This window comes from Neofelis nebulosa, chromosome 9, assembly GCF_028018385.1.
Source record: "Neofelis nebulosa isolate mNeoNeb1 chromosome 9, mNeoNeb1.pri, whole genome shotgun sequence".
In the NCBI taxonomy this organism is placed as follows: Eukaryota; Metazoa; Chordata; class Mammalia; order Carnivora; family Felidae; genus Neofelis; species Neofelis nebulosa.
This window is the reverse complement of record NC_080790.1, coordinates 25193667-25206767: the sequence shown is the minus strand read 5'-3', so window position 1 is coordinate 25206767 and position 13101 is coordinate 25193667. Positions and strand designations below refer to the sequence as shown.

At 53.3% G+C, this 13101-nt stretch overlaps 1 protein-coding gene across 5 annotated transcripts in view; it reads left to right on the top strand.

The window, feature by feature from the left end:
• GALNT14 (polypeptide N-acetylgalactosaminyltransferase 14) overlaps nt 1–13101 on the top strand; it is a 209955-nt gene that overhangs the window by 189714 nt on the left and 7140 nt on the right. For 2 of the 5 annotated variants that reach the window (XM_058682956.1, XM_058682955.1), the window contains exons 10-13: nt 940–1066; nt 3209–3301; nt 7377–7460; nt 7937–8081. In XM_058682956.1, coding sequence (XP_058538939.1) covers nt 940–1066; nt 3209–3301; nt 7377–7460; nt 7937–8081 — 449 coding nt within the window. Of the gene's footprint in view, nt 1–939; nt 1067–3208; nt 3302–4708; nt 4948–7376; nt 7461–7936; nt 8082–11656; nt 11959–13101 lie in introns of those variants that run through there. The other 3 variants (XM_058682957.1, XM_058682958.1, XM_058682960.1) reach the window with 3 other exon arrangements.

Sequence of the window (13101 nt, the reverse complement as noted above, 5' to 3'; positions counted from 1 at the left end):
GCACGGGGGAGCCTACCCTGGGTGTAGGCAATAAGGAGGTGCACTGTCCATAGAGAAGGTAAAAGCAATCACAAAACTGCCTGACGGTCGTTCAGCAATTCTAAACACTAGCGGTGATGAGATACTCCCCTCCCCCACCTTGGTGTTCCCCTGCTTCCTTCCGGGCGGGAGCACCAAGCTAGGACATAGCCCCAGGGGAGAAATGCACACCCCGGCCTCATCCCAGCCGCCTCTGCAGACTCTGCTCTACCCGCAGCTTCAGAGCCGGCAGCCAACCAGCAAGAAATGGGTATGTGTGCAAAATCCCCGCCCTAGGGAGCAACCCCAGCAAGTGTAGAGGCTTCTAGCATTCTCTACAGCTGCTCTCAGCTACTGGCCAGACTTCCTCCTCCCGGGCTACGATTCAGGCGCCCTTACAGAATGATAGAATTGCAGTCGGGCCATTGGGAGGTGACCGACACCTCATCCAGGGGTTTCCTGGGAATCCTACCCCTGTATTTTGCTAGCCTGTGAGAGTGTGAAACTCACTACTTCCATTACAGCCGTTCCTTGGGCCTTGACTGTCGGGAAATTCTCCTATATTCTTGACTGGAGATTCTTTCTTCTTGGTCCTGATTCCAGCCCTCTGTGGTCCTCCATGAGGGGAGGGAACAGGGGCTAATTAAACGTGTGCCTCTCCAAGCCAGCCACTATTTCCATATTCACTCCGGTCATCCTCCCGGCTATGAGTTATTGTCGTCCCCATTTGCAGATGGGGAAACTGAGGTTGCCCAGCCAGCAGAGCACACAGTCTGACTACGAAGCCAGCTCCTCACCCCCAAGCCCTAGGCTAGATGCAGCGGGCCCTGACCACGTCCTTGGTCCTCAGGGCTGTCATCCTGGGTCCCCTCCCCTCCTGAGGACACAGCGCAGTGATGAGGGGGCACGGCTGTCTTACAGAAATCTCCTTCAGAGTGTGGATGTGCGGGGGCAGCCTCGAGATCGTCCCCTGCAGCCGGGTGGGCCACGTCTTCCGGAAGAAGCACCCGTATGTTTTCCCAGATGGAAATGCCAACACATATATAAAGTAAGTGCACATCCCAGGGGCTTCAAGGGGGCAACAGAAAGCCGAGGGCTTTCCCAGTGATGGGTTGTGGCTGTACCATGTTCTCTGGTAAGTTTCCCAAGTGTTCTGGATGCTCTGGAGCCACACATCATTCTCCCTGGGATTCTGCCTAAGCAGGGAAGGTCGGGCTTGCCCACCCAGCTTGAGGACTAGGCCTGGGGCTGTTCCCCACCGCTGACTGCCCAGGGCTCAACAAAGCCCACGTGTCCCTGGGCAGCACCATCCTGCAGGGCTCCAGGTATTTGGGGGCATTTGGGCTGGGGGAAGAGGATGCCATTTTGCCTCTGAGTTCTGGAAGATCCACTGCTCCCACTTTCAGGCTGGGTCACCAGGGGAAAGGTCCTTGGAAGGATTTGAGACTGGGGATGCACAAGTGGCTACAGCTCACGTGCCTGCCCCAGGGCCCTGCCAGCACCCAGACGGGGTCCAGGCTGGGGAAGCCCTGCGACCCTGGGCTTCTTGCAGAGGGTGTTTACACCTCCTGCAGCGGGAAGGGGTAGGGCAGGATGAAGATCCCTGGGCCTCAGTGACCCGGTGCTGCACTTACCTATTCCTGCTCTGTCCCTTTGTACACGCTTCTCCTGTGATTCCTTCTAGAAATAATTCCTGTGTACCCCTCTCCCCGTGTTTATCTTTCCTCCCTCTTCCCGCTTTTTCCCTTATTCTTGTGTCTTGTCATCTGACAGCCTCACTTCTCCATTTATTCTCCTTTTTCCTTTTCTTTTCTGTCATTTAGTCCATTTGGGAGAGGGGGAAGCTAAGTGCCTCTTGGTGCTTTTCTTCATCTGGGTCATCGTTTTCCTCATCGGTGTTTTTCCTTCCTCAGTTTTCACATGTATGAGCAGGTACCGGTCATGTCCTGACATGACGGTCTCAGGGCTGTCATGGGGTTGAGCAGGGGAAGAGTTAACACCTTTTGCAGGAACTTGGTGGACAGGGGTGGGGCGGTGAGAAACCCAGCGGGCACCAAAGGGAGAGCTGCCTTGGGCCCTCGGGTTTTCAGGAGGAAAAGGTGAGTGGGGGACACCTGGTGTAGGAAAGCCACGGGGCTATGATGTGGAAGGGGGCCAGCCTAGGAATGAGAGGGCAGCCCTAGGCTCCAGAACAGGCACTGTCTTTGAGTCTGAGCCCTGGCCAGTGGGTCAGTCAGTGGTGAGAGAAAAGTGGCACAGGTGTTTCCTAAGCGGCATGCAGTTGGCTGATGATCGGCCCAGGGGAACGCGCCAGCAAAGCGCTGGTAACTTGAGTGCACCAAGAATGGACTGCGGGTGTGTGACTCATTCTGGGTCCACCAATTTGGAAGAGTGTAACAGACCCCTATATGGAATGCCTCTGCTGCAGACAGAACCAGAAGTCTGCAGGAGCATCCCCATGTAGTGAGACCCCAAGTTCACTTCCGTGGGCCTTGGCGGGAGTTGCTTCTCTGCTGCACCTGGCATCTGACTGTTTTCTGATGACCTTGGTCTTGCTCTGCGGGCTCTTCCTCGTACCTCTGCCTCCCTGTCTGCTGAATGGTGACATTCTCCATGTCAGTTTCTCTCGGTTTTTCTGTGCCCTGTGAGGTCAGACTCAGAGCAAACTCTTGGAAAAGACTAGTGTGCTGGCCAAATGTCTGACAGACGGCTTGATTCTTTATGCCTGCACCACACTGAGCACACGGGCTCCAGGAAGCCATGTGCGATTGGCTTTCCTGCCGAAAGCCGGGACCCTACCACTTTCCCTGCAGAAAGGGGGAACTCCTTGACCAGGGGTCCTGAGGGTAGCTGGAGGCCCTGCCTCTCTGCTCTTGGTCACTGGCATGTGTGGGTTCTCCTGATTCTTTTCTCTTCATTCATTCATTCATTCATTCATTCATTCATTTTTGAGCCACATAAGTTCTATTTCTGGCATAATTTTTCTGGTGTGTACCTTTTGGGGAGGAGTTTGTCCTTCCTACTAATGTCCTGGGTCTTGGGGGAAAGGCCCCTTTGGAGAGCAGGTGGGACTTGGCTGGACTCAGCGCCCAGGGAAGAATGCTATTCCTGGGTCTTGGGGCCCCCAGCTGGGTAATGTTGTTTACATGTGCATTTTAACCGATATGTGACTCCCACCCCACCTCTCCAGGAACACCAAGAGGACAGCTGAAGTGTGGATGGATGAATACAAGCAGTACTATTATGCTGCCCGGCCATTCGCCCTGGAGAGGCCCTTTGGAAAGTAAGTGTCCTTTCAGGCTGATTCGTGCAGAGGATTGAGACGATCCCCAGCTCCTGACAGCCTGTCCACTTAGCTGGTCACCCAGCCTTTGAGCCACTCCAGGACCCTGGCTGTGGCTGCTCTCCTTTGTGTCCCTTCTTGCTCTTGCCCTGTCCTGGGTGTGCAGGGCTCTTGGTAGCTCTTATGGAATGACTGACAACTTGGACCACCGCCCCAGTGAGTGAGCTGTGTTTCACACAACGGGGTGATATTTATAGCTTTTTACAGAGAAGTAGGATGAGGGACACAATGGCCTTACTCCCTAGAGGTCAGAGCTCCTCCTCCGAATTCTGAGTCACCCACACGCAAACTGCCCTTCTTCTCAGAGGAGCAGTATCAGACAGGTGTCCCCTAGCACCCTGCTCTAGCTTCCTGGGAATGGACAAGGACAGGAAAGGAATTCTGTGCCAGACGCCCTAAAGGCTATCCTGTTAGCGCTCCCCAAACTCTGAGTAATGGATTTAATTGCCTCTATTTTACGGGACAGGACAGCGAGGCTTCTGCAGATTAAGCAACTTGCCCTAATCAAATCACCTGGGGGATGAGGCTCAAACCACACCTGTCTGATCCTAAAACTATAGGGTGCAATTCTCCAGCCCAGAGCTGATAAAAGAAAAATGGGATGTTTATGTTTGTTTATGTTTGTCATTTGACTGTTTTGAGGAGCAGCCAGTGTTTTTTTGTTTTTTTGGTTTTTTTTTGTCACACTGCTGTCCCTCAGTCAGACTAAGGCTGGTGAGCGGGTGGGTTTTGCTGCCTGCACCCCTCAGGAGGATTACATCGGACCCAGCCAGAATGGCTCGCATCTCTGAGGTTATAAACCCATGCTGTCCCTCCAGGGCAATTGCGCAGGACCTCACAGGGCATTTGTCCTGAGTCCTCAAACTTCCGGTCCACTGTCTGTGGCCATGCACCTCCCCCTTCCTTACCTCCTGCCCTCCCCTGCTGGGGTTTACTCTCTTGCTTAAAGAGAAGGTTTAAAAGATATTGTCCTCAGATCTTTTACCCTGTTGTGCATCTATCAGCACCCCAGGCAAAGTTTTCTCAACCCTGGATGAACCCGACTTTTTGCCTTTCCCTCCCCTGCGCACAGGCTGCTGAAGGTTCTGGAAAGTATCAGCCGGTGCTGCTAACACACCATGGCCATCAGACTCAGGGAGGCCCTTGGCAGACCCATCAGTCCTGCCGCCTTTCCTGGGTACCATTCTCCCCAATCTCCATTTAAACCTCTCCTGTCTCCCCAGCCCCTGAGTTCACCCGTCACTCACAACAGATGACACCTTCTGTTTTATAGATGAAATAGATGGCCTCAACTTCCCAAGACAAATGACCTGTGAACTTTGCTGTATCTGCCCCATTCTCCTCTAGTTCATCTCGAAAGACAGGTGTGCCTCCTGCCGTGTTAGCCAGCCCTCCACCTGTGCTCGGGATCCACCTTTCATCTGCATTCATTCATAAGTCAACATTTATCCAGCTCCCTCCACCTGGATTCATTCTCTCCTGCCTCCTGGCTCAGGACGTCTCAAACTTTAATGTGCACACACATCTCCTGGAGATCTTGTTAAAATGTGGTTGCTGATTCAGTAGGGTTGCATATCTAATAAGCTCCCGCCTGGGTGGTGCCGTGTTGCCAGTCTGAGGACCTCTCCTCGAAGAGCCAAGTTCTAGGGCAATGCTTCCTAACGTAGCTTGCATGTTGCAGTCACCTGGGGAGCTTCAAAAATGACTGCTGCCACTCCCAGAGAGTTGACCTACTCTGAGGTATGGCATGGGCTGTAGAATTTTTAAGAGGCAGCCACCCCACCCCCACCTCCATGACTCTAATGTGCAGACAGCGTGGGAACCACTGTTCTGGGGGACTTTGTCCTCTGCGGGTCTCCACTCTTCCTCAGCCCTGATCTTTCCTCCCTACCGCATGGTTCCCATCTGCATTTAAACTGAGACAGTGTCGTAAAGCTTAAAACTTAAACCATTTAAAAAGGAAGAGAAGGAGGCGGGGAAAAACCTACAACAACTTCCCTTCAATCCAGCATCACTCATGCCCTTACAGCCCTGTCTGCTCCTTCAGGGCCACGCGTCATGAGCTCCTGCCTGCGAGTGCTGTGGGCAGCTATTCCCTGCTCCTCTCCTGAGTGTGATCTGAGCCCCACCCCCACCTCCTGTTCCTGAGAGCCCCCACCTGGCTCACCCTGACCCCCTTGGGCCCGATACATCCTCTGTGTTAACCCATCGGTCTTCTCCCTCCCAGCCCCTCCGGCATATCTCTGGCCACGGTTTCTGCACCTGCAGTCTCGTGCTCTGCCCCCACTCCCCCTTCTTGGTCCCATCTGCAGCCTCAGTTTCCTCTTTTCCACCTTGTATGTGGTCTTCCACGAGGGTCTGTCCTCTCTGTCTTCGTACTGCGCCTTCTCCAAGTACAAACTGGACATCTCCACCTGGATGCCTCCCAGGCTCCTCTAACTCAAATCCTGAAGAGAACTCGTCTACTTCACTCTTAAGCTTGTTCCTCATCCCGCATCCCCCATCTGCACGAACACTCCTCCTTGTATCCTGCTGCCCAAGTCAGAAATCTGGGTGTCAGCCTTGACCCTTCCCTCCCCGTCTCTTCCCATGTCCTGCAATCACCAAGTCCCGGTGATCCTGTGCCCTTCACACACTGAGTGTCTGGGTCTTTGCTTGAACACTCAACATTCAGCTTTAAAAAAAAAAAAAGTGACATCATTCCTCTGCTCACCCTGCTTTGGGTCTGGTGAGGAGATGTGCTTAGTGCTAAGTATGCGTACTGGCTGTGAAAGCACCTGGTCTAGTCAGGGCTGGAAGGAGGGGAGGCTGGCCCAGTCAGGGTCGGTCCTCTATGGTCACCCAGGAAGAACAAAGTGTCCATGGAACCCAGGAGGGTGATGGCAGTGCAGCTGGGGAGAAATGGAGGGGCTTGGACCTGTCCCTTCTCTCTATTCCACTCCCCACTTTCCTACCTGAGAGCGTGAGTAGCTCCTGGGCTTCTGCGGCCGCCTCCCCCTGCCCGCTCTGTCTCCAGTTTGGCCCCGTCAGACCAGTTCACCACCAGTAAGATGCCCTGAAAGTGCAGACGTCGCCGTGTCATGCTCTGCTAAGAGCCCATCAGTTGCCTCCCGTTGCCTCAAAGTCTAGACTCCTCCCCAGTGGCCCCCAGACCCTTTACCATCCGTTTCATCATCTCTTATCCCATTTACTTCCAATCCGCCACCCCCACGTGCATACATTCGTGCGCACGCTGCCCCTGCCACCAGACCAATCTCCCTTTGGTATTCCCCTGCCTCTACCTGGGGTCCCTGCCTCACCCACTTTCTGGTTTGTCTCAGTAGCGTCCACTTTTCCTTCCAGATACCAGCTTCACCATTACCGCCTGGGCGAGTGCGGACCCAACAAGCAAGGTTGCGCCTCTGAGGGGCTCCCACAGTCCCCACATGCCCGCCCCATGTCCCCACAGAGTTGTGGTTGCTTGTTTCATTACCTTTGTCAATTGCTCAAAAGCTCGCCATCCATCATTTCCCACATGGGGCACAATGCCTGGCACACAGTAGGCGCTCAATAAATGTCTGATGCATAAAGTCATGACCAGGCACCAGAACCAGCCAAAGAAGATGATTCTTTGAGGGAGAGGTGGTCAGGAATGATATTTTGACTACAGAATCCAAAGAGGGATTTGTGGATAAGTAGACTCAGAGGCCTAGCAGTAAATTAGCAACAACACCCTGAATGTCCTTGTAGCCTTGTTTTTAATGAAAAGTAAAAAACACCCCCAGATCCCATTTCCAAGTAAAAGCACAAACCCTCCGTGCGTGTCATTACCACGCCATTGTGAGATATTGCTAAGTGTTTCCATAGCTGTGTCTGGAGCTCTCGAAATCTATCTCGGGTAATTTCTCCAGTACCCTCCGGAGAGAGGTGGGTGCAGCGTGGGCAACAGCTTGTGTTTTGTGCCTCGGCCTCGGTACCTGTCTGTGACACAGCTGTGTTTTGTCTTTGTGTCTACCCCTGCCCCCATCACCCCCAGCGTCGAGAGCAGATTGGAGCTGAGGAAGAATCTGCACTGCCAGAGCTTCAAGTGGTACCTGGAGAATGTCTATCCAGAGCTCAGGTATCCGCCCTACCTCTTGCTGGCTGCAGGGCAAGGCCCTCAGCTGACTTGGTCCAGAGAAGGGACATCCCGTGGCCAACTGGATCAGGACTTTGAAGTGCGTGGAGCTCTGAGAAGACCAGTCAGCTCCCCTTCCTTCCTGAAACCAGGAGAGGAATTAAGTTAATCAGTAGCGTGAGGGATTGAGGTTAGCTAGCAGCAGTCTCTCGCAACTGCTGGCATTTAAGCCCCAGTTGATCAGAGGGTGTGGGCTCGCTGATGCTGTCCTATGTCAGGCTCCTTACTCTTGTGGCTCCTGGGTCTCTCCTTGCTGGATTGTTCCTAGTGGCAGCCCCCACCCCAGCACAGGTCATGGTAATACCACCCAGGATGAAACGCCCCTGTCATCCTCAAAACCCTGCCTTGACCTCTCCAGTTGCTAGTGTTACTAAGCCAAAGAGCGGCTGGTTCTCCTCATTCCTGTGACTTTCCTCCAGAGTCCCCAACGATTCCTCCATCCAGAAGGGCACTATCCGACAGAGGCAGAAGTGCCTAGAGTCTCAAAGGCAGAGAAACACTGAGATCTACAACCTCAGGCTAAGCCCCTGTGTCAAGATCAAAGGCGAGGATGCAAAATCCCAGGTGAGCAACAGGCTGGGGATATGAGAACATGTACAGGGACTTAGCCTCTGTCACCTGCTTTTCTGTGACACCAGGGGTCCAGTTATACCCAGAGCTTAGCAACAGAGGAGAAGAAGTATGATTCCTCCTCATTCTGGGACTGAATTCACTCCACTAGTTTTCCAAATGTGTAGAGTTTCTCTGAAAGACCTCTTACTGGGCAATGTCGCGCCTATAGGAAATTGCCATTAAATTAGCAGGATTTAATGAGTACGTATGTCACTGGTGTCCTACCTGCTGGCAGTAAATGTGGGCTGGGTCAGGTGGATACAGTAAAGCACATCCAGCTTTAGCCACATAGCTTCCTCCTGGCTCCCACAGAGCTGCAGGATCCAGATTCTTTCTCCCTCTGTCCTTTGCCGGCTCCTGTCCTCCGCTTTCATATGCTAATGGGAGTATTCACCCAGGTTCTCAGGTCACTGTCCTTTGCTCTGTAAATGGTTTCTTAGAGCTTCTATGCAAGCTTCCAGCTTTGACATCCCGTTTCATTGATTCACAAATTCTAGTTTTCATCCCTCTGGGCATTTCACTCATTTATTCACCCAGCAAACCGCTCTTCCGTGCTGTGAAGACAAGGTGAGGAGTGACTAGGTTGCTGGTCTCTATGGCCACACCCCCCCCCCCCAAGGGATCTAATGCAGGAAGCGGCAAGTAAGCAGCCCTTCTGTTGTAAACCCTGTCCTGGATGGAGCTCAGTCACCAAGGGTGGTATCTGCCATATGCATAAGGATCAGGGACGTCTTCCCAGAGGACTAGAAAATGCGCTGCATCCTGAGAGAGGAGTAGGAATAGGCCGTGTCAGGACAGGAAGAAGGGGCAGCCCAGGAAGCATGTGTGAAGGCCTGGGCTGTGGCTGGATGACACAGTGTCCGTGATTCCAGTCAACAGCTGGCTACGAGCGGCTGCCGGGCACCACGGCCACACCCCCATCCCAGACCTTCTCTGTGTGACTACCCTCTTCCAGGCTCCAGTCCTGTCCATCTGTCCTGGCTCCTCTTTTCCCCGCGTCCCCATTCCCGCAGATCCTTTCCCGTCTCCCCTCGAATAGCTAGCTCTTCTTCTTCGTCCTGCATTCACTCCTTCAGCCTTCCTCAGCCTCAGCACCGTTGACGTTTGGGGCTGGATGGTTCTTTCCAGTGGGGGCTGTCCTGTGCTCTGCAGCCTGCCTAGCAGCAGCCTCTGCCCACCAGATGTCTCGCACACCAGTCGTGACAATCGAACTTTCTCCAAGCTACACCAAACCCCCCTGGGGCATAAAACCACCTGGGTTGGGAACCATTGTGTTTGGTTTCGGCCACAGTCTCTGGTCTCTGCCCCTCATCCCCCAGCAGACATGTCACCATCACACCTCTGTTCCCCATCTCAATACAGTCTTCAGTGTCTCCCCACACCGTCTGCCACAAAAGTCTATGCCTATGTTTGAGGCATCTCACCACCGGCCTCCAGCTTGCAATGACTTTTCCAAGACCCGTTTCTCTGCTCCAGCAGGACATGGGCGGGGCTGCCTGAGTTAGACAGGAAAGGGGAAAGGAAGCAGGGGTATTGGTTTTGCCTTAGGTATGGCAGCCTGGCTGGGAATGACACCATTTGCTTAAGTGACTGTTTTGTAAACTGTTGCAAATAGGTGAGGCACCTGCCTCTCTTCTGACTCTGTGTGCAGGCCCCGTCCACGGGGTTCCCAACAGCCTGAATGTTGCCATCCGCCTTTTCCAGGGACAGGAGTTGGCTTGATCTGTCTTCAGCAAAGCAGTGGCTTTTCATGTCTTCGGCTCCATAAGGACATGGGAGGAGGGGAGCCACAGGATCTCTGCGGTCTCGGGGAGGGTTTCCCCACTAGCCCAGCCCCAGTGAAAGATTTCACTGGAGGGTAATAGCACCTATTCCAGCTGACCTTCCATTGGCACAAGAAGGGGAGGAAAAGCAGTGATCTGTGAGAAACTAAGAGCGATCATAGTAACAGGCTTGGAGTGAGCCAAGAACTCTTTCTAGAAGAGAGTGAGTGCCAAGCTATCACTCCTTCCCACTTTGGAGAGAACAGTTTGTGTAGCAGCAGTGTGAATTCAGGAAAATGGAAGAAGACTCTAAGATAGACATTCAGTCTGCTTCCACGGACAACACTGAGTGCCCACAGTGTGCCAGGCGTCAGGCTGCATGCTGGATGCAGAGTGGGGCCAGGTTGCATCAGACACAGCCCCCTTTGAGAGGGGGCCCACGGCCAACAGCAGGACTGGGCTGCACGTCCAAGTGTTGTGAAGGTGTAAACCCACTTTGGACTGATAGAAATCCGCATAACTAATTCAGCTAGAATAATCCCCAGTTTTGTGTGTATGCGTGCACACATGTGGAGCTACACGCTTGCAGGACTGACTTGGGTTTCCTTTCTCTTCCTTTCGGTATGTTTCTGTCCTTCCTACGTAGGAGAGATAGTCCTGCCTTTCTGCCCACCAGCCCTTTCTGCTAATGTGCTATGACATCCCGAGCTTGTCTCCTCTGACCCTGCTTCGCCTCTTCTCCCCTCCTACATTTTATTTCTCTTCTTGTGCTGCCTCTTGGCCTGTCCAGAGGGGGGTCCCATGTGCCCCGCAGGCCCTTTCTCATGACTCAATTCAGCCCTTTCTGCAGCTGCCGCCTTCTCTGCCTGTGAGAAGCCGTAGCAAGGAAGGGATACAAGAGCCCTGTTAAGGAGGTATCACTATTATCCTAATTTTGCAGATGAAACCAGGGCCTGGAGAGATTATCCAAAGTCATAGGCTAGGAAGTGGTGATGGCGGGATTTGGAAAATCTAGCCACCATGCCATAGCTCTGCTATTGCTGCTGCTGTAGGAGCCATAGATGGTTCTGGAACCCTTTTATTCAAGTTCATTCGTGCAAGATGTCTGTCCCTGAGATCCCTCACAAATATAGAAAATTGTAGATCAGCTCCACTCTGACAGCACAGAGCTGGTCACTTCCCACTAGAAACAAGGGTCACACCCCATGTCGGGGACTGGGTGGGGCGTGGGGGAGCGGACCAGACAGTCGGCACCTCCCCGACATTGATGGGAACTGGCGAAGTGCATGAATGGAGGCCCACGTTCCCCGGACTCCATGCCAGGGCAGGGGGATGGGGTACACTTAGCACAGGTTACCAGCCTGTGCCTATTCCCCTTTTCTGCCTGCCCCGGCTCTGTCCCCCGCTATGAACTCCTGCTGGCAAATCCACATTTGGTCGCTCCCCTCTAAATGGTTCCCTTTGGGCCTGGCTGTGTGTAGTCCGGCTTCAGTCTACCCTTGGGAGGAGAGACCTGGGCTAAGATCTCTACAGGTCCTGAAACCAAGCTCAGGCCATGGGGTAGATGATTCCAGGGTCCAGACTCCTGGAGTAAAAGAACAGCGAGGGTGGTAACAAGAGCTTGGAGTTCTGCTTCCAGCTGGCCACACGCTCTCCAGGGGTGGGTTCCCAGGCACATGGGTGTCCCCATTGTTGAAAGGAGACAACCAGACCATGGTTGTCCTCTGCCTCTGACACTGGCTCATGTCCCTGCCCCACCCCCAGCCCATCTGTCCACCCTGGCTCACCTCTCTTTCTTGACCGGCTCATCAATCTTGGGAACAAAATGTTTAATCTGAGAGTGTATTGAAGATGTCAGCAAGCTGATGCCTTGGGTGAAGTACACGAGAAATACATCATCAGTCTGCAGACGTGCGAAGCCCAAGAACCCTCCAGGTTAACGAGTTTCCCCCTTAACTTTATTGGATTCTCTAGAAAAATATTTGTGTGAAAGATAGAAGGAAGACAGATGCACCAATCTCGTTTACTATCCCAATTTTTCAAAAGGGAAGCAAACCTAAAAACTCTTCAGTGTGTCCGTCTCCCTGTGTTCCTGGCAGTTTGGGCTACTGGCTTATGAAGGACACGTGTAGACAGCTGGACACCCGGGTGGGTGAGAGAAGGTGAAACTCTTGCCCCCGCACCTGCACTCCCCTTGATATCCAAAGTGAGTCTGCCCACGGGACGGTGGCCAGTATGTCGTCTTCCCTGTCTGATCCCTCCATTCCTCCCCACGTTTTGGGAACACACCCTTGGGATCAGCCCCATCATGGCTGCCTTTCCGGCATCTCTCCTGGGAGGCGAAGCAAGGCACTTTTCTAAAGGAAGCTCTCTGGGCCCATCTCTTTTCCTGTTGGCTTCCTCCGTTACCGTAGTCCACAGATGAAGCGCTTGCTCTGTGGTCAGCCCTGTTCTGAAAACATACACATGGAAACCCATCTGTTCCCTACAGTGACCCTCCATGGCAGGGACCCACATTATCTTCATTCCCCGTAGAGGGGACAGAGCTGCAGAGTTCAGTATGTCGCCCACATTCGCAGGAGTAACAAGCAAGGAGCCAGCAGTCACTCTCGGGCCCAACAGCATGACCCAACAACAGATGCACTGGCTGTGGGTTTTTAGTCACGTGTATATAAACTATGTTCTTACAACTCAGGATGAAGGGACCGGATGGACTGGGAATAAAGAAAACACCCTAACAGTGAGTCTGGTGAAGGTCCTAATCGAAGGCAGAGACTGTAACTCTGAGCCTCCCAGGTCACCAGGGAGAGGCTGAGGTCTGTGTCTGTGCAGCTGAATAAGGTGTCCCCAACACGGCCGGTCAGTGCATTTGGGTGATCCTTCAGGGACCTAAGTGCACCGAGAGGTTGGCTGAACTGAAGTGTCACTTGAGCCCATGCATTCATTCCAGACACCTTGTCTGAAGACTTCAGGGTGTGTATGTGCGGCCTTCAGAGTGGCCTACTCAAGGCCAGTTGGTGGTTCTGGATGCCCTTGGCTCAGATCCACTCTCACCAAAGAGGCCCCACATTTAAAGTCGACCCTGTGGTCTGCACCTGGCATTGCCCAGAGTAACCACTGACCTCTGTCCCCCTCCATAAAACCGTTCCTGCATCCCAGGGCCACTGTGAGCATCAATAGACTATGAATGTGAAGCACCTAGAGCCAGA